At 42.7% G+C, this 24,721-nt stretch overlaps 1 protein-coding gene across 3 annotated transcripts in view; it reads right to left on the reverse strand.

Moving 5' to 3' along the window:
- Positions 1 to 22,730, reverse strand: part of UQCC1 (ubiquinol-cytochrome c reductase complex assembly factor 1) — a 109,462-nt gene extending 86,732 nt beyond the window's left edge. Inside the window, exons 1-2 of one of the 3 annotated variants that reach the window (XM_055373390.1) lie at positions 22,399 to 22,730; positions 4,590 to 4,694 (exon numbers count right to left, since the gene is read on the reverse strand). In XM_055373390.1, the coding sequence (XP_055229365.1) occupies positions 4,590 to 4,694; positions 22,399 to 22,422 (129 nt within the window). In that variant the 5' untranslated portion in view covers positions 22,423 to 22,730. Of the gene's footprint in view, positions 1 to 2,726; positions 2,769 to 4,589; positions 4,695 to 22,398 lie in introns of those variants that run through there. The other 2 variants (XM_055373392.2, XM_055373391.2) reach the window with 2 other exon arrangements.
- Between the last annotated feature and the right edge of the window lie 1,991 nt (positions 22,731 to 24,721).

Genomic DNA, 24,721 nt, shown 5'->3' on the forward strand with positions numbered 1-24,721 from the left:
CTCGCCACTGCACTCCAGCCTGAGTGACAGAGTGAGACTCCGTCTCAAAAAAAAAAGAAAAGAAAAGAAAAGAAAATGAATTATAACTCAGAAGAAAATAAATATCCATGAGCTCATACTGGTATAAATAAATAATTGAATAAATAAATAAATGGGGAAGAAGTGACAGCTCTTTCTTACAACAGAGTTCCAGTTAATAAATGTAGGAATGATGGAAATAAAAAATCATTAGACAAACACCACAATAATGATCACTGCAGTGAAGAACCATCAATGCAATTATCATATAATCCATCAATCCTAATTCTGGGTATATATCCAAAAGAATTCAAAGCAGGATCGCTAAGATATTTGTACACTGACATTCACTGCAGCATTATTCACAATAATGTGTGCAAGAGACAGAAGGAACCCAAATGTCCATTGATCCAAATGGATAAAGAAAATATACAATAGAAGAGTATGCAGCCTTAAAAAAAGAAGGAAATCCTGTCATGTGCTACAACATAGATGAACCTTGAGGACATTATGCTAAGTGAAATAAGCATATGCCAGTTATAAAAGAACAAAAACTGTATGAGTCCACTCACATGAAGTATCCTAAAGTAGTCAAAATCACAGAAACAAGGCCAGGGTGATGGCTCATGCCTGTAATCCCAGTGCTTTGGGAGGCTGAGGCGGGCAGATCACTCAAGGTCAGGAGTTTGAGACCAGCCTGGCCAACACAGTGAAACCCCGTCTCTACTAAAAATACAAAAATTAGCCAGGCGTGGTGGTGAGCACCTGTAGTCCCAGCTACTCAGGAGGCTGAGGCAGAAATGCTTGAACCTGGGAGGCGGAGGTTGCAGTGAGCTGAGATTGCACCACTGCATTCCAGCCTGGGAGACAGAGTGAAACTCCGTCTCAAAAAAAAAAAAAAAAAAAATCATAGAAACAGAAAGTAGAAAAGCAGGGTGGGGAGAGAATTAGTGTTTAGCATAGAGTTTTGCAAGATGAAAAAGTTTATAGAGATCTGTTGCAAAACAATGTGAATATACTTAAATTAACATTACTGAACTGTACACTTATAATGGTTATGACAATAAATTTAATGTTAACATATCATTAAAAAAAACCACCAATGACTGCTAAAATTAGTAAGCAAAAGTATAATGTGAAATGGGTATCTGCACAGTCTCCAAGTATCTCCTGACAAGATACTAATTACAAAGGGAAAATACTAACTTTAGAGTTCAGGAACCTGACAAATACCAATTTAACCAAGTGGCCAAAGTTATAAGACCTACTAGCATTATGTAACCCCTGATATGATGCACTGAGAAGGGAATAACATCATTTTTGCCAAAAATGCATAACCTCAATCTCATTATAAGAAAATATTAGAAAGGCCGGGCTTTCTATATTATAGGTGGTAGCTCACACCTATAATCCCAGCACTTTGAGAGGCCGAGGTGGGCAGATCATCTCGGATCAGGAGTTCAAGACCAGCCTGGCCAATGTGGCAAAACCCCTTCTCTACTAAAAATACAAAAAGTAGCTGGGTGTGGTGGCGGGCACCTGCAATCCCAGTTACTGGGGAGGCTGAGGCAAGACAATCACTCAAACAGGAGGCAGAGGTTGCAGTGAGCCAAGATCGCACCACTGCACTCTAGCATGGGTGACAGAGCAAGACTCTGTCTCAAAAAAATGAATAAAAAATATAAGAAAATAAAGAAAAAAGAAAAGAAAATATTACACAAACTCAAATTGAGAAACAGTCTACAAATAACTGACTAGTACTCTTCGAAAGTGTCTAAATCTTGAGAAGAAAAAGAATAAGAAAATGTGACCAGACACAGTGGCTCATACCCATATTCCCAGCACTTGGGGAGGCCCACAGGGGTGGATCACTTGAGGTCAGGAGTTTGAGACCAGCCTGTTCACCAAATGGTGAAACCCCGTCTCTACTAAAAATACAAAAATCAGCCAGGTGTCATGGCACACACTTGTAATCCCAGCTACTTGGGAGGCTGAGGTGGGAGGATCGCTTGAACCCAGGAGGTGGAGGTTGCAGTGAGCAAGATAGTGCCACTGCCAAAATAGTGTCATCCACCCTGGACGACAGAGTGGGACTCTGTCTTAAAAAAAAAATGAAAATTTAACAGATTGGAGACGACTAAGAATATATGACAACTGGATTTGTTATCGCAGACCAAAAAAGGACATTCATAAAAAAAAAAAAAAAAACTTGACAAAATTGGAACAAATAGACTAATTAATAGTATTATTTCAATGTTAATTTCCTGGTTTCAGTAATTGCACCATGGTTATGTAAGAGGTTAACATTAGGGGAAGCCAGATGAAGGCTATTTGGGAATGCTACTACTTTTACAACTCTTACATAAGTCTAAAATTATTTCAAAATTTAAAAAATATTTTTAAGTAGACAGAACTTCAAGAGGCTAATTAAGACAAAGCTGAAAGTATGTCTCTAGCTCTTTGAAAACAATAATAGGATTATAGCACTGGACATTACCTTACAGATACCTGATACTACCACTCATCGAAGGAAGGATTCCTTTATGTCAGGCCCTTGACATACATTCATCCTACCACTGCCTGAATATTTCTAGCAAGAGTAAATTTACTATGTGAAAATGCAGCTCACACATCCCATTATGCACAATTCTAATTAACAAAACTCTTTCTCATTCTGAGCCAAATCTTCCTCCCTGTGAGACATGTACCTGAGGATGCCATTCTGAAGCAGAAGTTTCCAATCAGGGGACCTCAAAGATAGGAAGATACTCCAGTAAGTTACAGTCGATACGACAAAAGGTCCAGTTGATTTACAACGACTAAAATTACATCTGGTCAGCATGAGATAAACCACCCTCAGTTATTTACATAAATGCTTTGCTATAATGTTGTCCCAGAGCCTAATACAGTACCCAGTACTTATTAGGTGCTCAAGAAACGTTTACTGACCCAAAGAGTAGGGCACAAGTCAGAGATTCATATAATGAGTTATTTTCCCCCACCATCTACACACATACAAATAACAAATACTATTAAAAATTTGTACAAAAAGTAACAGAACACAGCCCAAGCTCTGAAAAGAAATACCTGCATAACTACCCAAAGTAGATGCCTCTTCTGCACAGGCATATTCTCCATTCATTCAACATATACTTAGTGACTACTCTGTGCCAGGCATAGTGAAAAGACCAGGAAATACAAGAAAAAAACAAGATGTCCTCAGAAGGGCAGGGCTTACACATTAATTGGAGGGAATTTTTAAGTAGATTATATATGTTACATAAATTATATAATATACATAATTACATATAGCAAACATATTTTTAATTGCATTGAATACAAAAAAGAAAGTTAATGACTACAGATAAAAATCATAAATTGGTAAGAAAAATGAGTTCCCAATAGATGAATGGAGAAATGCCATAAGCATACAATTTTCACAAACTGAAAAACAACTGATCAATACAGAAAAAATACATAACCCTGAGAGCTAAACAAAGAAATACAAGGTAAAACAAGGTAACATTTCCTAGCCAATTTATTTAAGTTAAAAAAAACTCAACTTGAGAGAGGTAATAATGAAAAACTACTTATGCATACATTGCTGGTGGCAGCATAAATTAAAACAACCTTTTGAAGACGCAAACTGTTCATACTCTGACCCAAGGTATGCCTTCCTAGGAATTATTAATAAGTAATTAAAAGTAAGAAAAAAATGTGCTAAGACAATGGTAAGAAAATTAAAGCTTATAATGGCAAAAAAAAAGGAAATGATTTTCATATCAAAGGCTAAGTAAATAAAATATTATATGGTCATTAAATTTTTAATTACAAAGTCTATCAAAACAATATGAATAATGTCCACTCTAATAAGTGAAAAGGTACCAGAATATAAACTTCTGTGGACATTTGTTAGGGTACTTCAGGAATAACATTACATATATATACACACACACACACACAAACACACAAACACACAAACACACACACACACACACAGAGGCTGAAAAAGAACCAGCAGAGATAAAATACTGACGTTTTCAGATTTGAAGTCATAGATGATTTATTTCCCTTATTACTAAATTATTTGTATTATTAACAAAAATCAGGAGGGGAGAAAACCCCTCACACAAGGTCCAAGGTAAACTACATTATAATGATTAGGTGGTCAATGGTAAATGAATACCTCAAATAATTGTTTCTTGGATTTTATATTCATATAAAGGAAAAAGAAATAATTATCACGCCCAAATAAAAGTAGCACAAGATGGCTACAAAAAGAAAATTGAAAAAGGTTAACTCGGAGATGAATATCTGGAAAAATTCCCTAACAGTAAAAATCATCAGACTGTAGCATGGTATCCTAGGCTAAGTTCCACTGCTAGGGTATTTAGAAGCAACGCCCTAGACACCATACTTTAGGAATCAGTCCTAAGTTGGCACCACAGAGACCCAGAGTGGTCTCATGAGGTTTTTCCATCACACAATTTGGTTGGCTAATCTATAAATACATGACATTTGCACATAAACACTAAGGTTTTCATACTAAGCAAAAGAACAACAAATCTTACCTGGGAAGTGCCAGACAGAGCCCTGTCCCCCTGTCCTTGGGTAGGAGACACAGGTATCAATCGGCTGCATACTGGAACCCACTGAGAAATGCTAGTCTGGTTCCTCTAAAGAAAGAAAATAATAATCTGTCAGGAGTCTAAATCATACTCCCTACATGGAAGGCAAAGAGTGTACCTGTGATACTGTAATATAATTAGAAATATATATTTGGTCTTCATCTCTAGTTCCTGGCACAGAGCTCCTAAAACCCTTGGAATTTCTGAGTGATGGGGGTGTCTGTAACTCATAATAAGCCCCTTTCAACCATACCTGAGTTTATGCTAATGAGGTGATTCATGCAGGATGGAGGCTGGTTGCCAGAGAAACCTACCACAGGAGTAGAGGGTTGGAACTCAGCCCCAACTCCTCAAGGCATCCCCACCTCCAGGAGAGGAGAGGGATTAGAGACTGAGCCAATCACTGGTACCCAGTGATTTAATCAATCATGCCAACAATAAGCCTCCACAAAAATTCTAAATGACAGAGTTCAGAGAACTTCCAGCAAAGATGAAAAACTCTTTTTTCTATACTCAACACTCCACTTCTGATACCAAATGTGCAGGGGGGCAAGGGGTCTCCATACCAAGCAATTCTCTAGTTCTCTGCAGACACCAACTGGGTGTCCTACAATTTAACTTAATTCTTACACTAACTGCCTGGAGTTAGCAGAGACCTCACAGCACCATCCAACAGGACTGTCCCCCACTTCAGACTCCCATCACAAGTAGTGGGTCCCCAGGTTACTCACACTTTTGTCCAACTTGTCCATACATTGGGGGTTCCCACAGCTGCCTCCTCAGATTCAATAATTTGCTAGCATGGCTCAACTCGGGGAGGCACTTCACTTACTTTTATCAGTTTATTATAAGGGATACACCTCGGGAACAGCCAAATGGAAGCGATGCAAAAGACAAGGTACGGGGTGGGAGCTTGCTTTCCGGGTGTGCCACCCTCCCTACACTTTGATATGTTTACTAACCTAGAAGCTCTCCAAACCCAAGGATTTCTATGGAGGCTTCATTACGTAGACATGATTGATGATCACTGATCATTGGTGATCAGCTCAATCTCCAGCCCCTCTCCCCTTCCAAAAGTCAGGGAGGAGTGGGAGAAGCTACAAGTTCCAACCTTCTACACACATATTTGTTCCTCTAGCAACCAGCCTCTACCCTCCAAGAGTCACCTTATTAACATAAACTCACTGCCAGGCATAGAGGCTCATGCCTTCACTCCTATTATCTCAGCACTTTTGAGAGGCTGAAGCAGGATTACTTGAAGCCAGGAAGTCGAAACCAGCCTGGGCAACAAAGCGAGATCCCCGGCTATACAAAAAAAAAAACAAACCCATAAACTCATGTATGGTTGAAAGGGGCTTATTATAAATTAAAAAAAAAAACCCATTCCTCTCACCCCAATCACTCTGCAAGGGTTTCAAGAGCTCTGTGCCAGGAACCAGGGATAAAGACCAAATATATATTTCTTCTCTCACAATATCATATCTGGGTTGCAGCCACAGGCCAAGAGGGTGGCACACTCTAATTCCACAGGGACAGAAGCGACTACACTCAGGACCATTCCAGATCTGGCCTTTAGTACCTAAGTTTAGAAATCCTGCCAGAATGGGGTATCACATGAATGAAGAACTTCCAAAATGGGACCAAGACCAAGCCTCCACATGCTCATTTCTCCAAGGATAAGATAAACCACTGCCTACTACTGATTCCACAGACTAAAATAATTCTGGTAATAGGTGACTCAAACAGTGGGCACGGGCTCCCTCTGGGAAGAGAAACAAAATAAGCAGACTTCTGGCATTTTATGATTAGATTATAATTCAAATTACAGTTTGCAATGTCTTTTTTTTTTTTTTTTTTTTGAGGCTGAGTCTCGCTCTGTCACCCAGGCTGGAATGCAGGGCCATGATCCCGGCTCATTGCCATCTCCACCTCCTGGGTTCAAGCGATTCTTACGCCTCAGACTCCCAAGTGGCTGGGACTACAGGCATGAGCCACCACATAGGGCTAATTTCTGTATTTTTAGTAGAGACAGGGTTTCACCATGTTGACCAGGCTGGTCTTAAACTGCTGACCTTAAGTGATCTACCTACCTCGGACTCCCAAAGTGCTGGGATTACAGAGGTGAGCCACTGTGCCTGGCCTTTTTTTTTTTTTTTTTTTTTTTTAAGAGACAGGGTCTCACTACATTTCCCAGGCTGGAGTCCAGTGCCTAGTCATGGTGCTAACATTGCACACTACAGCCTCAAATGCCTGACGCCTGGGCTCAAGTGATCCTCCCACCTCAGCCTCCCAAGTAGCTGGGACTAAAGGCTTGCATGGCTGTGCCTGGCTTACAATGTGTTTTCATAAACACTGACTTACTTACCTGATCTTCATAGAATCCCTTTAGAGTAAGCAATGCTGAGATCATCATCATCCCCAAAAGGAGGAGGAAACTAGGGTAGAAGTTTTGCAGTGGGAAAACACACGTGGGCAACTTGATTTCCAAGACAAGAGAGATTAAATGGCTGTTCAAGCTAAAACTGAGATTCACGTTTTCCCTCTAACATGAAGCTCACTTCAGAAAGGTCTCTTGGCCAAAGTGAGAGGCTAGGCTGGAGAAAGGGATAACTCTCTCTTGCTAAATAAGAAGTCTGCTTTATTTTATGAACCTGAAATACATTCCACTGTATAAATGATAGCCATGTACACAGCACTGGAAATCTTAATTTTAGGAACCAACTCTAGGGATCTGAGGGTTTTCTTCACTTGACCTGTAGACCTTATAGGGCCATAATGAGGACCAGATACATAAATTGCTTGAAAATCCTTTGCCAAGCATAATGTATAACACAGTCAGCCCTCCATAGCCATGGGTTCTGCACCCGTGGATTCAGCCACCCACAGATTAAAATATTCAGGAAAAAAATACCGGGCATGGTGGCGTGTACCTGTAGTCCCAGCTACTCTGGAGGCTGAGGCATGAGAATCACTTGAACCCAGGAGGCGAAGGTTGCAAGTGAGCAGAGATTGTGCCACTGCACTCCAGCCTGGGCGATAGAGAGGGAGATTCTGTCTCAAAAAAAAAAAAAAAAAAAATCAGGCCGGGCGCGGTAGCTCACATCTGTAATCCCAGCACTTTGGGAGGCCAAGGCTGGCGGATCACGAGGTCAGGAGATCGAGACCATCGTGGCTAACACGGTGAAACCCTTTCTCTACTAAAAATACAAAAAAATTAGCCAGGTGTGGTGGTAGGCGCCTGTAATCCCACCTACTCAGGAGGCTGATGTAGGAGAATGGCATGAACCCGGGAGGCGGAGCTTGCAGTGAGCCAAGATCGCGCCACTGCACTCCAGCCTGGGTGACAGAGCGAGACTGTCTCAAAAAAAAAAAAAAAAGAAAAAAGAAAAAAAAATCAGGAAAAAAAACATGCCGTACTAAACATGTAGACTTTTTTTTCTCGTCATTACTCCCTAAATAATACAGTATAACAACTATTTACATAGCACCTATATTGTATTAAATGTAAGTAATCTAGAGATTATTTAAAGTACACGGGGGGATATACATAGGTTATATGCAAATACTATGCCACTTCGTATCAAGGACTTGAGCATCCACGGATTTTGCTATCTGAGGGAGGTCCTGGAACCAAAGGACCAGGGATACTTGGGGACAATTGTACTAAGAGTCAAAGATTCTAGTTTAAATTCAGCTACTCTAACATTATCTTTACAAGTAATTTAACCTCTGTGACATTCAGTTTCCTGATAGCAATTATGAGGAACACTTAATGAGCATTTGATGGCAGGCACTTTTCTGGTACTTTACATATATGAACTCATTTAAACTTCACAATCACCACTCATGTAGGTATATCATTATCCCATTTATACAAAAAAGGAAACTGAGGCATGGAGAGGATAAGCAACCTCCCAATGTCACATAGTTCTAACAGCAGGATTAAGATATGAACCCAGACAACCCAACTCTAGAATCCTTGCTCATTTATGGGATGAAAGGGTAGAGGGTCTGCAAGGTACCTTCTAGCTCTAACACTATATGACCTGGTCTGGAACCAATTAAAACAGCATATTGTGGAAAGCACCACATAACTAAAGGCAGGAAGTACTGTTCAGAAGCTACATATTAGATAATCACCTCTGTGAGCCTTGGTTGTCTCTTTTTATCAAAAATAAAGACAAAATCCCCACTTCTCAGGATTTTCTTTAAAATTAACAAATGTACCTTGCAGTATGTTCAGCACAATATTAAGTTGAATCTGAATCTCCATTTCCTCGAGTAGAAACAGGTTGAGGTGGGGTGGAGAAAGGCATTAAATTTTTAAACCTACAGATGCTTTCTAAAGTGTCTCACAGTTCTAAAATTGTATAATTGCCACTTACAGCACCTTAAATTTCAAATGAAAAGTGGAGCTAAAAATATTTTATTTGAGCTGCGGTTGGATCAGTTGAAATGGTTTTCCAAGTGAGAGACAGTTACTGGTGTTTTGTTTTACAAACACTGACAGATTTACCAGAAACATTCAATGTCAGATGTTCCTGTACTAAAAATGTTAAGTATGGGATAAGAGGAAACTGCTTCAGATTCAGGGCCAAAGGCAGAGGGGGCAGGGGGAGCAAGAGGAAATTACAAGTTGAAACAATGCAAACTTTTGGAAGATTTTCTGAAGAATTTCATCATGTAATTTCCAATGTCAACAAAATTTTTCTCTGTAATTTTGGCTCCGGTTGGTCTTAGGCCAATACTTTTAAATCAGTTCTTATTAGAAGAAAGGAACAATCAGCTGTTCTTTCCTTCGCCAATCCTACAACAATTCTTGTCCAAATCCTTAATTGAAACCACTGAAGTGTAACAGAAAGGGTAATCCCAAGTCTGCCATCAAATAGCTGTGAACTGGTTACTCAACAATCTGGGCCTCCATTTTCCCTTATGAAAAATGGGAATAATAAAAGCTATCTCACAGGAGTGTTCCCAGGAACATTCCTAAAAGCACTTTGATAACAGAAAAACACAACTAAAGGCATCACTGTTATGAACAACTGTTACTGAATTATACAAGCCCTGCTTTCCCCAGCAAACTGCCAGAGAAGCAACTGTTTTCTTAAAATATTGTTTGGAATCTGGCATTTATTCCCTTTCTCAAAAGCTTGCAGTGGTTTCCAAGGACCTCTTTATTGAAACTTAAACACCTGGTCCTTACTGGTCTTTACCAACTGGACCCCTCTAAACTCATAATACTTACTGTGTTTTCCACTCAACAGTTTCAACACCTGACTCAGATTCTCTGGTTTGGGAATCACTGCTTCACTCCACACATGCTAATTCCCTTGTAGTAATTTCCTCTGGGACTCTCCTCTTCACTCCAACCCAAACTATAAGCTCAATTGCTTCAAGAAATCTCTCTAGGCCGGGCGCAGTGGCTCACATCTGTAATCCCAGCACTTTGGGAGACCATAGGCGGGCAGATCACCTGAGGTCAGGAGTTCGAGACCAGCCTGGCCAACATGGCGAAACCCCATCTCTACTAAAAATACAAAAATTAGCCGGGCGTGGTGGCAGATGCCTGTAATCCCAGCTACTCGGGAGGCTGAGGCAGGGATAATCGCTTGAACTCGGGAGACAGAGATTACAGTGAGCCAAAATCAGGCCACTGCACTCCAGCCTGCGTGACAGAGCAAGACTCCACTCAAAAAAAAAAAAAAAAAAGTAATCTGTCTAGATGTCAGCTTCTGGTTCTACCGGCTCTACTCAGTCCTTTTTTTTTTTTTTTTTTTTTTTTTTTGAGATGGAGTCTTACTCTGTCACCCAGGCTGGAGTGCAGTGGCGCAATCTCGGCTCACCGCAACCTTCACCTCCTGGATTCAAGCAATTCTCCTGCCTCAGCCTGCCGAGTAGCTGGGACTACGGGGGCGCGCTACCACGCCCAGCTAATTTTTGTATTTTCAGTAGAGGCGGGGTTTCACCGTGTTGGCCAGGCTGGTCTCAAACTCCTGATCTCAGGTGATCCACCGGCCTCAGCTTCCCAAAGTGCTGGGATTACAGGCATGAGCCACCGTGTCGACCTCTACTCGTCCTTTTTCCTTTCCACCTCTTCCACCACTTCATCTATAAATATAAATCTGTGGAAGTACTTATCTCTCTCTTAAGGTACTAATATATTAGGCCTATAACAATTAGCCCATCTCAACTTCTCCCAAGTTCAAAAGACATTTATAGCCACTCCCAATGGCAAAAATTATTCCTTTAACTTAAGATAAATGCACTGTTACTAAGTGGGAACTAGTTTTATTGCCATTTTGCCTTTCCAACACTTCAAAACCAAAAAAAAATGTTTTTCTTTTTTTTTTGAGACAGAGTCTCGCTCCGTTGCCCAGGCTGGAGTGCAGTGGTGCGATCTCAGCTCACTGCAAGCTCCGCCTCCCAGGTTCACACCATTCTCCTGCCTCAGCCTCCCGAGTAGCTGGGACTACAGGCGCCCGCCACCTCGCCTGGCTAATTTTTTGTATTTTTAGTAGAGATGGGGTTTCACCATGTTCGCCAGGATGGTCTTGATCTCCTGACCTTGTGATCCGCCCGCCTCGGCCTCCCAAAGTGCTGGGATTACAGGTGTGAGCCACCATGCCTGGCCAAAACCAAAATTTTTAAGATAGGCTTCATGTTTTTGTTTCCCGTGCACATTGTTAATTGCAGTGATTTTTACATCAGTATTTCAAAACATTCTGACATACCACCTCTTGTACTGACTACCCTTTAATCAGTCCACTGACAGGCCTGTTTCTGCATGTGGTTTTTTAAGATACATAGTATTTTCCTTGGCTCATTCATGAGCTAGAAAACAATTTACAGGTGTAGCGGATTCTAGTTATTCACCATAAAATCACCACAAACACTGAGTTAGCAAATACTTTGCTTCTAAAGGAAATGCCAGACTTAGGTTCCTGGAAGCCTCTGGTCACAACATTCATCAACCAATCAATATATAACCTTGTTTTATCGGTTTCTGTTGAAAGACACCCTATTTAATATACATTGTTGATTCATTAACACGGAACTCACAGCCAACAGCACTATAACTCACTTAGCAAAATTTACCTAATAAACATATTTTCCCATAAGGCACATTGTGGCCTTCTCGCACTCAGCAATGCTACATAGCATTTCCATACTACACTTGGGTGACATTTTAAAGATGGGATTCACCAACAGAAGCACAAAAATACGAAAAATATGGCACTAAACAGGCCATGAAAAGAATACTTGTTACAGTATGAAAACTGAAACAAGAAGGCGGAATGTTGACCCATCTCAGCCAGGAACACACACATTGGCAGCTCAAATTTCCTACCCCTCTGCAAATGTCCACAAGTGACTACAAAAGTGCTGCAAGTATTGATTTTGGGGTTTCAAATAAATTTTAGCAACTAGGTGAGTTCACAAATATAGAATCTGTGAATAATGAAAATCAATTATAAACATGAAATCCGCCTTTTTTTTTTTTTTTTTTTGAGACAGAGTTTCACTCTTGTTGCCCAGACTGGAGTGCAATGACGCAATCTCAGCTCACCGCAACCTCTGCCTCCTGGGTTCAAGTGATTCTCCTGCCTCAGCCTCCCGAGCAGCTGGGATTATAGGTATGCGCCACCACGCCCAGCTAATTTTGTATTTTTAGTAGAGACGGGGTTTCTCCATGTTGGTCAGGCTGGTCTCAAACTCCCAACCTCAGGTGATCCCTCAGCCTCAGCCTCCCAAAGTGCTGGGATTACAGGCATGAGCCACCATGCCCAGCCGAAATCCACTTTTTATAAGTCACCACTGGTGCCTATATTCCAAATGCCATGGATACTAACTCAATTCCGGAGTCCAAAGAACAGATACTACAGTAACAAACTTTCCTTCCAGTTACAATGTGGCATACTATAATACAAAAGGATATTTCCACAGAGGGAAGAAGAGAATGTTTAACCATTCCTTCAAAAATTACTGAATACAGGCCGGGCATAGTGGCTCACGCCTGTAATCCCAGCACTTTGTGGCTCACGCCTGTAATCCCAACACTTTGTGAGGCTGAGGTGGGTGGATCACTTGAGGTCAGGAGCTCGAGACCAGCCTGGCCAACACAGTGAAACCCGTCTGTACTAAAAAATACATAATATAGGCCGGGCGCGGTGGCTTACGCCTGTAATCTCAGCACTTTGGGAGGCCGAGGCAGGCAGATCACAAGGTCAGGAGATTGAAACCATCCTGGCTAACATGGTGAAACCCCGTCTCTACCAAAAATACAAAAAATTAGCTGGGTGTGGTGGTGGGCGCCTGTAGTCCCAGCTACTCAGGAGGCTGAGGCAGGAGAATGGCGTGAACCTGGGAGGCGGAGCTTGCAGTGAGCCAAGATCGCACCACTGCACTCTAGCCTGGGCGACAGAGCGAGACTCCATCTCAAAAAACAAACAAACAAAAAAATATATATATATATAATATATATAAATTAGCTGGGCATGGTGGCGCATGCTGGTAATCCCAGCTACTCAGGAGGCTGAGGCACAAGGATCGCTTGAACCCGGGAGGCGGAGGTTGCAGTAGGCAGAGATCATGCCGCTGTACTCCAGCCTGGGTGACAGAGTGAGACCCCATCTCAAACAATAACAAAAAATTACTCCAGTACTTTGGGAGGCCAAGGCAGGCAGACTGCCTGAGCTCAGGAGTTTGCAACCAGCCTGGGCAACACAGTGAAACCCCGTCTCTACTAAAATACAAAAAAATTAGCTGGGCATGAGGGCATGCACCTACAGTCCCAGCTACTTGGGAGGCTGAGGCAGGAGAATTGCTTGAACCCGGGAGGCGGAGGTTGCAGTGACCTGAGATCGCGCCATTGCACTCCAGCCTAGGGGACAAGAGCGAGACTTCGTCTCAAAAAAAAAAAAAAAAATTACCTATACACTGCCTCCTCCCACTTTTTTGGGAGTTTTCAATCTGAGCTTTCAAAAGATTGATTACATACAGGAAAGATTTGAATAAATCAATAAATACATTAAGGGTGAGGGGTCAGGTTTCTATCAGAGAAAGGAGTTAACAAATATGGCAAGACAAAAGAGTAGAACAAACCCTGTGGTATTAGAATAGATTAGAATAACTGGTGTGGGCTTTTAATATATAAAGAAAAAGATATATGCATGTTTATGCGTGTATATAGACATATATATATTTCCTACCCACATCCTGGTGGGGCCTGCAGACAATGACACTCCAATAGCAATAAGCACATGTAGCACCCAGATGTGGTTTCTAAATAGCAACAACCACTAAAGGAACTAGTCTCCTCAGGAGACAAGTTGACTCCAGAATGGGGATGATGTTCATCAAAGCCTTACAAAGAACTGGCATTATTCCCAGACATCCCATTACTGGGTATATACCCAAAGGATTATAAATCATTCTGCTATAAAGACACACACACACGTATGTTTATTGAGGCACTATTCACAATAGCAAAGACTTGGAACCAACCCAAATGCCCAACAATGATAGACTGGATTAAGAAAATGTGGCACATATACACCACGGAATACTATGCAGCCATAAAAAAGGATGAGTTCATATCCTTTGCAGGGACATGGATGAAGCTGGAAACCATCATTCTCAGCAAACTATCACAAGGACAGAAAACCAAACACCGCATGTTCTCACTCAGAGGTGGGAATTGAACAATGAGAACACTTGGACACAGGAAGGGGAACATCACACACCAGGGCCTGTCGTGGGGTTGGGGGAGCGGGGAGGGATAGCATTAAGAGATATACCTAGGCCAGGCGTGGTGGCTCATGCCTGTAATCCAAGCACTTTGGGAGGCCGAGGCGGGCGGATCACAAGGTCAGGAGATCGAGACCATCCTGGCTAACATGGTGAAACCCCATCTCTACTAAAAATACAAAAAATTAGCCAGGTGTGGCCGGACACAGTGGCTCACGCTTGTAATCCCAGCACTTTGGGAAGCCGAGGCGGGCGGATCACGAGTTCAGGAGATTGAGACCACGGTGAAATGCCATCTCTACTAAAAATACAAAAAATTAGCCGGGCGTGGTGGCAGGCGCCTGTAGTCCCAGCTACTCAGAGAGGCTGAGGCAGGAGAATGGCGTGAACCCAGGAGGCGGAGTTTGCAGTGAGCCGAGATCGCGCCACTGCACTCCAGCCTGGGTGACAGAGCGAGACTCCGTCTCAAATAAAAAAAAAAAAAATTAGCCAGGAATGGTGGCAGGCGCCTGTAGTCCCAGCTACTCGGGAGGCTGAGGCAGGAGAATGGCGTGAACCCGGGAGGTGGAGCTTGCAGTGAGCTGAGATTGCGCCACTGCACTCTAGCCTGGGCGACAAAGCAAGACTCCATCTCAAAAAAAAAAGAGATATACCTAATGTAAATGATGAGTTAATGGGTGCAGCACACCATCATGGCACATGTATACATATGTAACAAACCTGCACGTTGTGCACATGTACCCTAGAACTTAAAGTATAAAAAAAAAAAAAAGAAGCTTGACTCTGAAAAAAAAAAAAAGAACTGGCATTATTCAATCTGTCTGACAGTTCCTTAGAAGGCTCTATTTCAAGGCTGTCTTAGAACTCATCCAGTGTGAAAAAACCTTTTCCCCAGGAGCACCGGTTGAAAACAAATAGAGGTAACTGTTTGACTTCATGGCTTCCTGAGGCAGTGATTAACAGGTGGAGAAAACAACAGGCTAACCAAAAAGGTTTAAAGGAAAAGCTGGGGAATAAGATGTCCACAGAGGCTTAGAAAAGCCCCAACATATTCCTGGGCATCTAGGAAGCCATGAACATACCCAGGTCTGTGCATATACCCCAAGCTGTGCACATGCTCAGGAAAGACCTAAGAATGTCTCTTACTTGTGGTTGACCTTGAGGTTCTGCACAGCAGGAAGTGAAAGTTAAGGCAGAGTTATCGAATGCCTGGCAGAGTGTTATAGGTACATCCCAACGTGCACACAGAGCCCCAAAGCAAAAACTGGGATACTCACTGCTTCCAGGCAGTGAGAACAGAATTTTAAGAAATTTAACAGAAATTTAAAGAAATTTGTTTAATCATTACGTGACCACTAAGCTATCTAAGCAGAGACTTCAGTGGCCACAAACAACAAAGAATACAGACTACAGAATCAATTCAGAAAAGTCACTAAACAAAAATACAACAACAAACCTTGGGAAGGGAAACAATCTGATTTCTGGAGTGGCCACATTATTTAAAATGTCCAGTTTTCAACAACAAAAAAAGTTATAAAACATGCAAAGAAACAATAAAGTATGGCCCATACACAGGGGGAAAAAATGCAATCAATAGAAACTGTCTCTAAGAAAACCCAGGCAGCAGACAAAGAGATTTTTAACTATTTCAAATATGTTCAAAGATCTAAATGAAAATATGTCTAAAGAACTATAAGAAAGTGGCTGGGTGCGGTGGCTTACACCTGTAATCCCAGCACTTTGGGAGGCCAAGGCAGGGGGATCACCTGAGGTCAGGAGTTTGAGACCATCCTGGCCAACATGGTGAAACCCCATCTCTACTAAAAGTACAAAAATTAGCCGGGCGTGGTGGCAGGCACCTGTAATCCCAGCTACTCAGAAGGCTGAGGCGGGAGAATCACTTGAACCCAGGAGGTGGAGGTTGCAGTGAGCTGAGATGGCACCAAAGAGAATATCAACAGAAAGAGAAGTTATTTTTTTAAAGACAAAATAAATTCTAGAATTGAAAAGTCCAACAACTAAAATGAAAAACTCATTAGAGGGACTGAACAGCAGATCTGAACAGGCAGAAGAAAAGAATCAGTGGTCTTGAAGATAGGTCAATTTAGATCATCCAGTCCAAGGAACGGAAAGAAAAAGCAATAAAGACAAATTAGTAGCCTCAAAATGAAAAGCAAAAACAAAAAAAGAAAAAAAAAGAACAAATTTAACAGCCTCAGACTGTGGGACACCATCAAACACACCAATATATGTATAATTAGAGTCTCAGAAGGAAAGAAAAGGACAGAAAAATATTTGAAGAAATAATGGCAGAAAACATCCCAAACATAATGGAAAATGGTAATTTAGGAATCCAAGAAGCTCTACTAACTCCAAATAGGATAAACACAAAGAAAGCCACAGACACATCATATGCAAGCTGCCAAGAGACAAAGATTCTTTAAATGAGCAAGAGAAGAAACTCATCACATACAAAGTATCCTCAAGAACATTAACAGTTGATTTCTTCTCAGAAACTTAGCAGCCAGAAGGCAGTGGGATAAAATAGTCAAAACATGGAAAGACAAAGATTTTCAAACAAGAATTCTATATCCAGCAAAACTATTATTCGAAAGTGAAGGAAAAATGAAGATTTCCCAGATAAACAAAATGGAAAGAATTTGTCAGTAGTAGACTTGCCCTGCAAGAATAAGGCAGACCTTCAGGTTGAAATGAAACGAAACTACAGAATAACTCAAATCTACATGAAGAAATAAAGTAGACTGGTAAAGGTAACTGTTTAGGTAAATAAAAAATACAGTACAAATGGATTTTTTGTTTGTAATTCTTTTTCTTTTTAATTTAAAAGACAACTACAAGAAGAAATAATTATAAATCTACATTGGTAGACATATAACGCATAAAGATGTAATTTAGATGACAATAACACAATGTTCGGGAAGGAACAGAGCTATATAGAAAGTCTTTACATATTACTGAAATGAAGTTCGTATTAATCCAAACAAGACTGTTATGAATTAAGATGTTCATTGTAATCCCAGGGCAGCCACTAAGAAAACAGCTCATAAAATATAGTAAAAGCTTGTAACATGTACACAAATTAGCTCAAAATGGATAAAAGACCAAAATGTAGGACCTAAAATGATACAACTTTCAAAAGAAAACTTACGGGAATGGCTTCATGACATTGGATTTTGCAATGATTTCTTGGACATGATATCAAAAAAGTAGGCAATAGGCCAGGCATGGTGGCTCACACCTGTAACCCCAGCACTCTGGGAGGCTGAGGTGGGCGGATCACTTGAGGCCAGGAGTTTGAGACCAGCCTGGCCAACATGGGAAAACCCCCTCTCTATTAAAAACATAAAAATTAGCCAGGTGTGCTGGTGCATGACTGTAATCCCAGCTACTTGGGAGGGTGAGGCAGGAGAATTGCTTGAACCTGGGAGGCAGGGGCTGCAGTGAGTCTAGATTGTGCCACTGCACTCTAGCCTGGGTGACAGTGCAAGACCCTGTCAGAAAAAAAAAGAGTGGGCAATAAAAGAAAAAAAAAATAAGTTGGACTTCATGAAAATTTAAAACTTTTGTGTATCAAAGAATAGTATCAACAGACTGAAACAGCAACCCATAGGATAGGAAAAATACACGCAAATCATATATCTGATGAGGGACTGATATTCAAAATATATGAAAAACTTGCCAGATGCAGTGGCTCATGCCTGTAATCCTTGCACTTCGGGAGGCCAAGGCGGGTGGATCACCTGAGGTCAGGAGTTCAAGACCCACCTGGCCAACATAGCAAAACCCCATCTCTACTAAAAATACAAAATTTAAGGCTGGGCGTGGTGGCTCACGCCTGTAATCCCAGGATTTTGGGAGGCCGAGGCAGGCGGATCACCTGAGGTCGGGAGTTTGAGACCATCCTGACCAACATGGGGAAACCCCATCTCTACTAAAAATACAAAATTAGCCAGGTGTGGTGGTGCAGGTCTCTAATCCCAGCTACTTGGGAGGCTGAGGCGGGAGAATCACTTGAACTCAGGAGGCAGAGGTTGCGGTGAGCCGAGATCGTGCCATTGCACTCCAGCCTGGGCAACATGCGTGAAACTCTGTCTCAAAAAGAAAAAAGACATGAAGAAGTGCCCAATATCACTAGTCACTAGAGAAACGTAAATCAATAATACGAGACACCATTTCATAGTCATTAGAATGGCAATTGTCAAAAAACAGAAAATAAGGCCACGTGTGGTGGTTCACACCTGTAATCCTAACACTTCGAGAGGCCGAGGCAGGAGCATCACTTAAACTCAGGAATTTGAGACCAGCCTGGGCAACATAGCAAGAATTCCTCTCTACTAAAAATTTAAAAATTAGCTGGGTGTGTTGGCACACACCTGTAGTCCCAGCTACTCGAGAGGCTAAGATGAGAGGATTACTTGAGCCCAGAAGTGGAGGCTGCAGTAAGCTGTCATTGGGCCACTGCACTCCAGCCTGCGTGACACAGCAAGACCTTGTCTCAAAAACAAACAAAAACCAGAAAATAACAAGTGTTGGCAAGGATGTGCTGAAACTGGAACCCTTGTGCGCTGCTAGTGAGAATGTAAAACAGTGTATCTGCTGTGGAAAACAGTAGGACAATTCCTCAACAAATTAAACAGGCTGGACATAGTGGCTCACGCCTGTAGTCCCAGCACTTTGGGAGACCGAGACAATGGATTGCTTGAGCCCAGGAGTTCAAGGCCAGCCTGGGCAACATAAGGAGACCCCATCTCTACAAAAAAGAAAAAAAAATTAGCCAGGCGTGGTGGCACATGCCTGTGGTCCCAGCTACTCAGGAGGCTGAAGTGGGAGGATCACTTGAGCCCAGGAGGTCAAGGCTGCAGTGAGCTATGATTGAGCCACTACACTTCAGCATGCATGACACAGCGAGACCCTATCTCCAAAAAAAAAAAAAAGAGAAAATTCTGACACATGCTACAACATGGATGAACCTTGAGGACATTACGCTAAATGAAATAAGCCAGTCACAAAAGGTCAAATACTGTATGATTCCACTTATATGAGGTACACAGAGTAGTTAAACTCACGGAGACAGAAAGTAGAATGGTGGCTGCCAGGGGCTGGGGAGAAAAGACTATAGAGAGTTATTAATAGGTTCAGAGTTTCAGTTTTATAAAATGAAAATAATTCTGTGGATAAGGGTGGTAAAGATGGCACAACAATGTAAATGCACTCAATACCACAGAACTGTACACTTAAAAAGTTTCAAAGGTGGCCAAGCACAGTGGCTCATGCCTGTAATCCCAGCACTTTGGGAGGCTAAGGCGGGCAGATCACCTGAGGTCAGGAATTCAAGATCAGCCTGGCTAAAATGGTGAAACCCCATTTCTACTAAAAATACAAAAAATTAGCTGAACGTAGTGGCACGTGCCTGTAATCCCAGCTACTCAGGAGGCTGAGGAGGAGAATCGCTTGAACCCGGGAGGCAGAGGTTGCAGTGAGTCAAGATCACGCCATTGCACTCCAGCTTGCGCAACAAGAGCAAAACTCCGTCTCCGAAAAAAAAAAAAAGTTTAAAAGGTAAATTTTGTTACACGTATTTTACCACAACTTTTTTTTAATTTTCTAAAGTACAGGGTGGCTTTCTGCAATTCTTACTATTTCCAAAGAAAAGCAGAAATGATCAGCAATGCCCAGGACAACTCATAAAAACCATAAGCATGTCCAGTTCCACTGATCAAATGTCCAGGCTCTCTGCTGTAGTCATTCAACAATAGCAGTGTTTTAGTTTCCTCCTCCTTCCCAAAACCATCACTGGAGAAGGGAAAATATTGGCTGACAAGACAAAAAGAGGAAAAAATAAAGCAAGACTAACAAGAATGTTTCAGGAATACTTTTTTTTTTTTTCAGACAGTTTCACTCTTTCACCCAGGCTGGACTGCAGTGGCACAATCTCAGCTCACTGCAACCTCCGCCTCCTGGGTTGAAGCAATTCTCGTGTCTCAGCCTCACGAGTAGCTGGGATTACAGGCGCCCACCACCAGGCCTGGCTAATTTTTGTATTTTTAGTAGAGACAGGGTTTCACCACGTTGGCCAGGCTGGTCTTGAACTCCTGGCCTCAAGTGATCCACCTACCTCAGCCTCCCAATGTGCTGGGATTACAGGTGTGAGCCACGGCACCTGGCCAGGAATACCTCTCTGTGGTTCAGTTTTCTTATCTGTAAAATAGAGGAAATAACACGCCCTCCTTTCCAAAGGGATGTTATAAGGATTAGGTAAGTATTTTAAAGTGCTTAGCACGTAGTAAGTGCCCTATAAAATGATAGTTATCAGGCCAGGCTCGGTGGCTCATGCCTGTTATCCCAGCACTTTGGGAGGCTGCAGGAGGCGGATCATGAGGTCAGGAGTTCGAGACCAGTCTGGCCAACATGGTGAAACTCCATCTCTACTAAAAATACAAAAGTTAGCCAGGTGTGGTGGCAGGCGCCTGTAATCCCAGCTACTTGGGAGGCTGAAGCAGGAGAACTCCTTGAACCCAGGAGGCAGAGGTTGCAGTGAGCCGAGATCATACCACTGAACTCCACCCTGAGTGACAGAGCGAAACTCCGTCTCAAAAAAAAAAAAAATACAAAAATTAGTCAGGTGTGGTGTGGTGCATGCCTGTCATCCCAGCTACTTGGGAGGCTGGCACAGGAGAATTGCTTGAACCCGGGAGCAGAAGTTGCAGTGAGCCCGAGATGGCACCACTGCACTCCAGCTTCGGCGACAGAGCAAGACTCTGCCTCAAAAAAAAAAAAAAAAAACCCTAAAGGGTGGGAGGGGAAGGATTAAAAAAAAAAAACCACTAAATTCAGAACATTCTAATTGCCATTTCCCCAGCAGTCCTCATTTCTGAATCAATTTCTGGCCTGAAATCAAACAATCACTTCACCAGGTGAATCTTTCTGGCAGTTACAGGGGCTACTCTACAAATACATATTTACTGAACAGCAGTCGAGGGTACCTCACTCTGCTAGGCTGGCAAGGAATACAAGAAGTAAAACTGTCGTCCTTGTAAGACATATATAAAAAGATCAAAAACACAAATGTAAAATAACAATTCAGAAGTTACCCAGACGCAGGAATAGACCATGTCTACTATGAAAAACAGTGTCTTTGACCCAGTTTTTGAAGACTCGCTAAAACTATACACTCTCCCATCCCTCCATGATTAAAAACTAAGCTCTGTATCCTAACGTTTTTTCTGCTGCCACTTTCTTTTCTCCTTTAATTCCTAGAGAAAAGAGTATGCTAGAAGGGTCAGGACTAAATCTCAAGAGGTGCAGTAGTTTCACACACGGGTGCTAAAGAGTCTGGTAGTCTTTCCTTACTTCATTCATTTATTCAACAAGTAATCATTTAACACCTATGATGTGCCAGACACCATGCTAGGCAAAGTGAAAACGACCGAGACAGACATGACTCCAATTCTCACGCAGCTTTCAATCTAATAATCTATATTCCACTTAACTGTACAGTTAAGAACTGTCTTATTACCTATGAAAGAAACCCTGAGAATCTCAGAATCTAAAGGGACTGCAGGAGATAAATGTCCTCGTTTTTCACATAGGGTCAATGAGGCCCAAAAGTGACTTGCTTAAAGTCACTATGCATCAGTGACAGTCAGGGACTAGAACGCAGGCCTCCTGAAACTCCAATCAGTGTCCTACATGCTCCTCTCCCTGAGGGGAAGCAGGTACATGGGGGAGGGAAGGAAAAGCAAACCCCATCAAATAAAGGCCAGATGTCAGTCTTCCCCTTCTCGAAAGATGGGGGAGCTAAGGTCAAAACGGGGGTAGGAAGAGGTAGGAAGCTGCCTCAGTTTCCCCACGGAAAAGCGGCCACGCTGCCTAGCTATAACACAGGCTTCCCTCCTGCGATTCCTTCCAATTCCTCCCGCCCTGCCTTGTCGAACTCCAACCCGGGACCCAGAGAGCTACCGTAGAAAATTACTCCTTCACTCACAAGGACTCGCACCAGCAACGCCATGTTCCTCAATAACCATTTCCGGGTGAAGAGTGAGCTTCCGGTGTCCCCTTTTCTTCGTCCTTCTTTTGCCGGCGAAAGACTGGCAAGGGGGGCGCAGGCGCAAAGAGGTCGCTACGCGCACGCGCTGTTGTTTTCTCGGCTGTGCACCAGGCTGTCGTGCCCGGGCACGCTCTCCCTGCTGTCTCCCCCACTACACGTCACAGTGGTTCAAATCTTTCCCCCACGCCTGTCTCCTTGACCTCAGACCTCGGGGCTTCTCATATCCCTCTCTTTATTCCCCACCTAACCCAGCCTCACTCCTCAGCCCCTCCTTCCCAAACTCCACCCCAACACTTTTCAATGGAGGTTGAAAAGAATAGGACTTTAGGAAATCCCAATCTTTAGAAAGAGCCAGAAGACTGGGGGCGGTGGCTCACGCCTGTAATCCCAGCACTTTGGGAGGCCGAGGCGGGCGGATCACCTGAGGTCAGGAGTTCGAGACTAGCCTGGCCAACATGGCAAAACCCCGTCTCTAACTAAAAATACAAAGAAAGTAGCCGGGCATGTTGGTGTGTGCCTGTAATCCCAGCTACTCGGAAGGAAGAGGTTGCAGTGAGCCGAGATCGCGCCACTGCACTCCAGCCTGGGCGACAGAGCAGGACTGGACTCTGTCTCAAAAAAAAAAAAAAAAAAAAAAAAAGCCAGAGAAGGAGGCTAAGATAAAAGAATACGGGGGATACCAGAGTCCTGAAAGTCAAGGCAAGAAGGCGGTCATGTGCCGATCTGAAGCCTGGTAGAGGAAGAAACTTGGGATTTGTGGTTGGTTGGTTGTTTAAGGGAAACATCTTTGAATATTGATAGGAAAGGATTAGTGAAGAGTATACAGGGCCGTGCCCGGTGGCTCATGCCTGTAATCCCAACATTTTGGGAGGCCGAGGCAGGTGGATTGCCTGAAGTCAGGAGTTCAAGACCAGCCTGACCAATATGGTGAAACCCCGTCTCTACTAAAAATACGAAAAAAATTAGCTGGGCATGGTGGCGTGTGCCTGTAATCCCAGCTACTTGGGAGGCTGAGGCAGGAGAATCGCTTGAACTCGGGAGGCAGAGGTTGCAGTGAGCTGAGACTGGGGCACTGAACTCCAGCCTGGGTGACAAAGCGAGACTCCGTCTCAAAAAAAAAAAAAAAAAAAAAAAAAAGAGTGTACAGGAGAATGAATCAAAGAGGCAAGGAGCTTCTTGAGGAAAGTGGCAGAGAACGGCCTTGGTAGAAGACTCCTCTTCCATTACATCCCAAGAGAAGAGAAAACAAAGTACTGGTGCTTTGGGGGTTGAGGGAGCAGAGGGGCAGGATGTTGAAGGACTTCTTTCATTTCATTCAGTCAACAAAGACCTATTGAGTCTTCCCTATGTGCTGAACACAAGACATACTGGCTTCATGGAGTTCTCAGACTGGTGGGGGAGGCATAGGAACCCAGTGAAAAAAATTAAAACTGGGGAGCTACTTTAGTTAGGTTGGTAAGGCCTCTCCAAGAAAGTGACATGTAAGATGAAATCTAAAGGAAGAAGAGGAGCTAGTCATGGGAAATAACTTCACTTGACTATTTTTTTAATTAAATTTATTGATTTTTATTAATTGACAAAAAATATATATTGTGTACAACAGGATGTTTTCTTTTTTCTTTTTCTTTTTTTTTTTTTATGAGACAGAGTTTCACTCTTGTCGCCCAGGCTGGAGTGCAGTGGCTCAATCTCGGCTCAGGGCAACCTCCACCTCCCAAGTCAAGCGATTCTCCTGCCTCAGACTCCCAAGTAGCTGGGATTACAGATGCGCACCACCACGCCTGGCTAATTTTTGTGTTTTCAGTAGAGATGGGGTTTCGCCATTTCGGCTAGGACGGTCTCAAACTCCTAACCTCAGGTGATCCACCCACATCGGCCTCCGAAAGTGCTGGGTTTACAAGAGTGAGCCACGGTGCCCCCGGCCAGGATGTTTTAAAATATGTATACATTGTGAAATGGCTAAGTCAAGTTAATTAATATATGCATTACCTCATATTTTTGTGCTGGAAATGTTTAAAATATGTTCTTTAAGCAATTTTCAAGAATACAATACATATTCATAGTGGGTACAGTCACCATGTTATACAATAGATCTTTTCTTTTTTTTTTGAGACGGAGTTTCACTCTTGTTGCCCGGGCTGGAGCGCAATGGCGTGATCTTGGCTCACTGCAACCTCTGCCTCCCGGGTTCAAGTGATTCTCCTGCCTCAGCCTCCTGAGTAGCTGGGATTACAGGCATGCGCCACCATGCCCAGCTAAT

Source organism: Gorilla gorilla, chromosome 21 (assembly GCF_029281585.2).
Source record: "Gorilla gorilla gorilla isolate KB3781 chromosome 21, NHGRI_mGorGor1-v2.1_pri, whole genome shotgun sequence".
Lineage (NCBI taxonomy): Eukaryota > Metazoa > Chordata > Mammalia > Primates > Hominidae > Gorilla > Gorilla gorilla.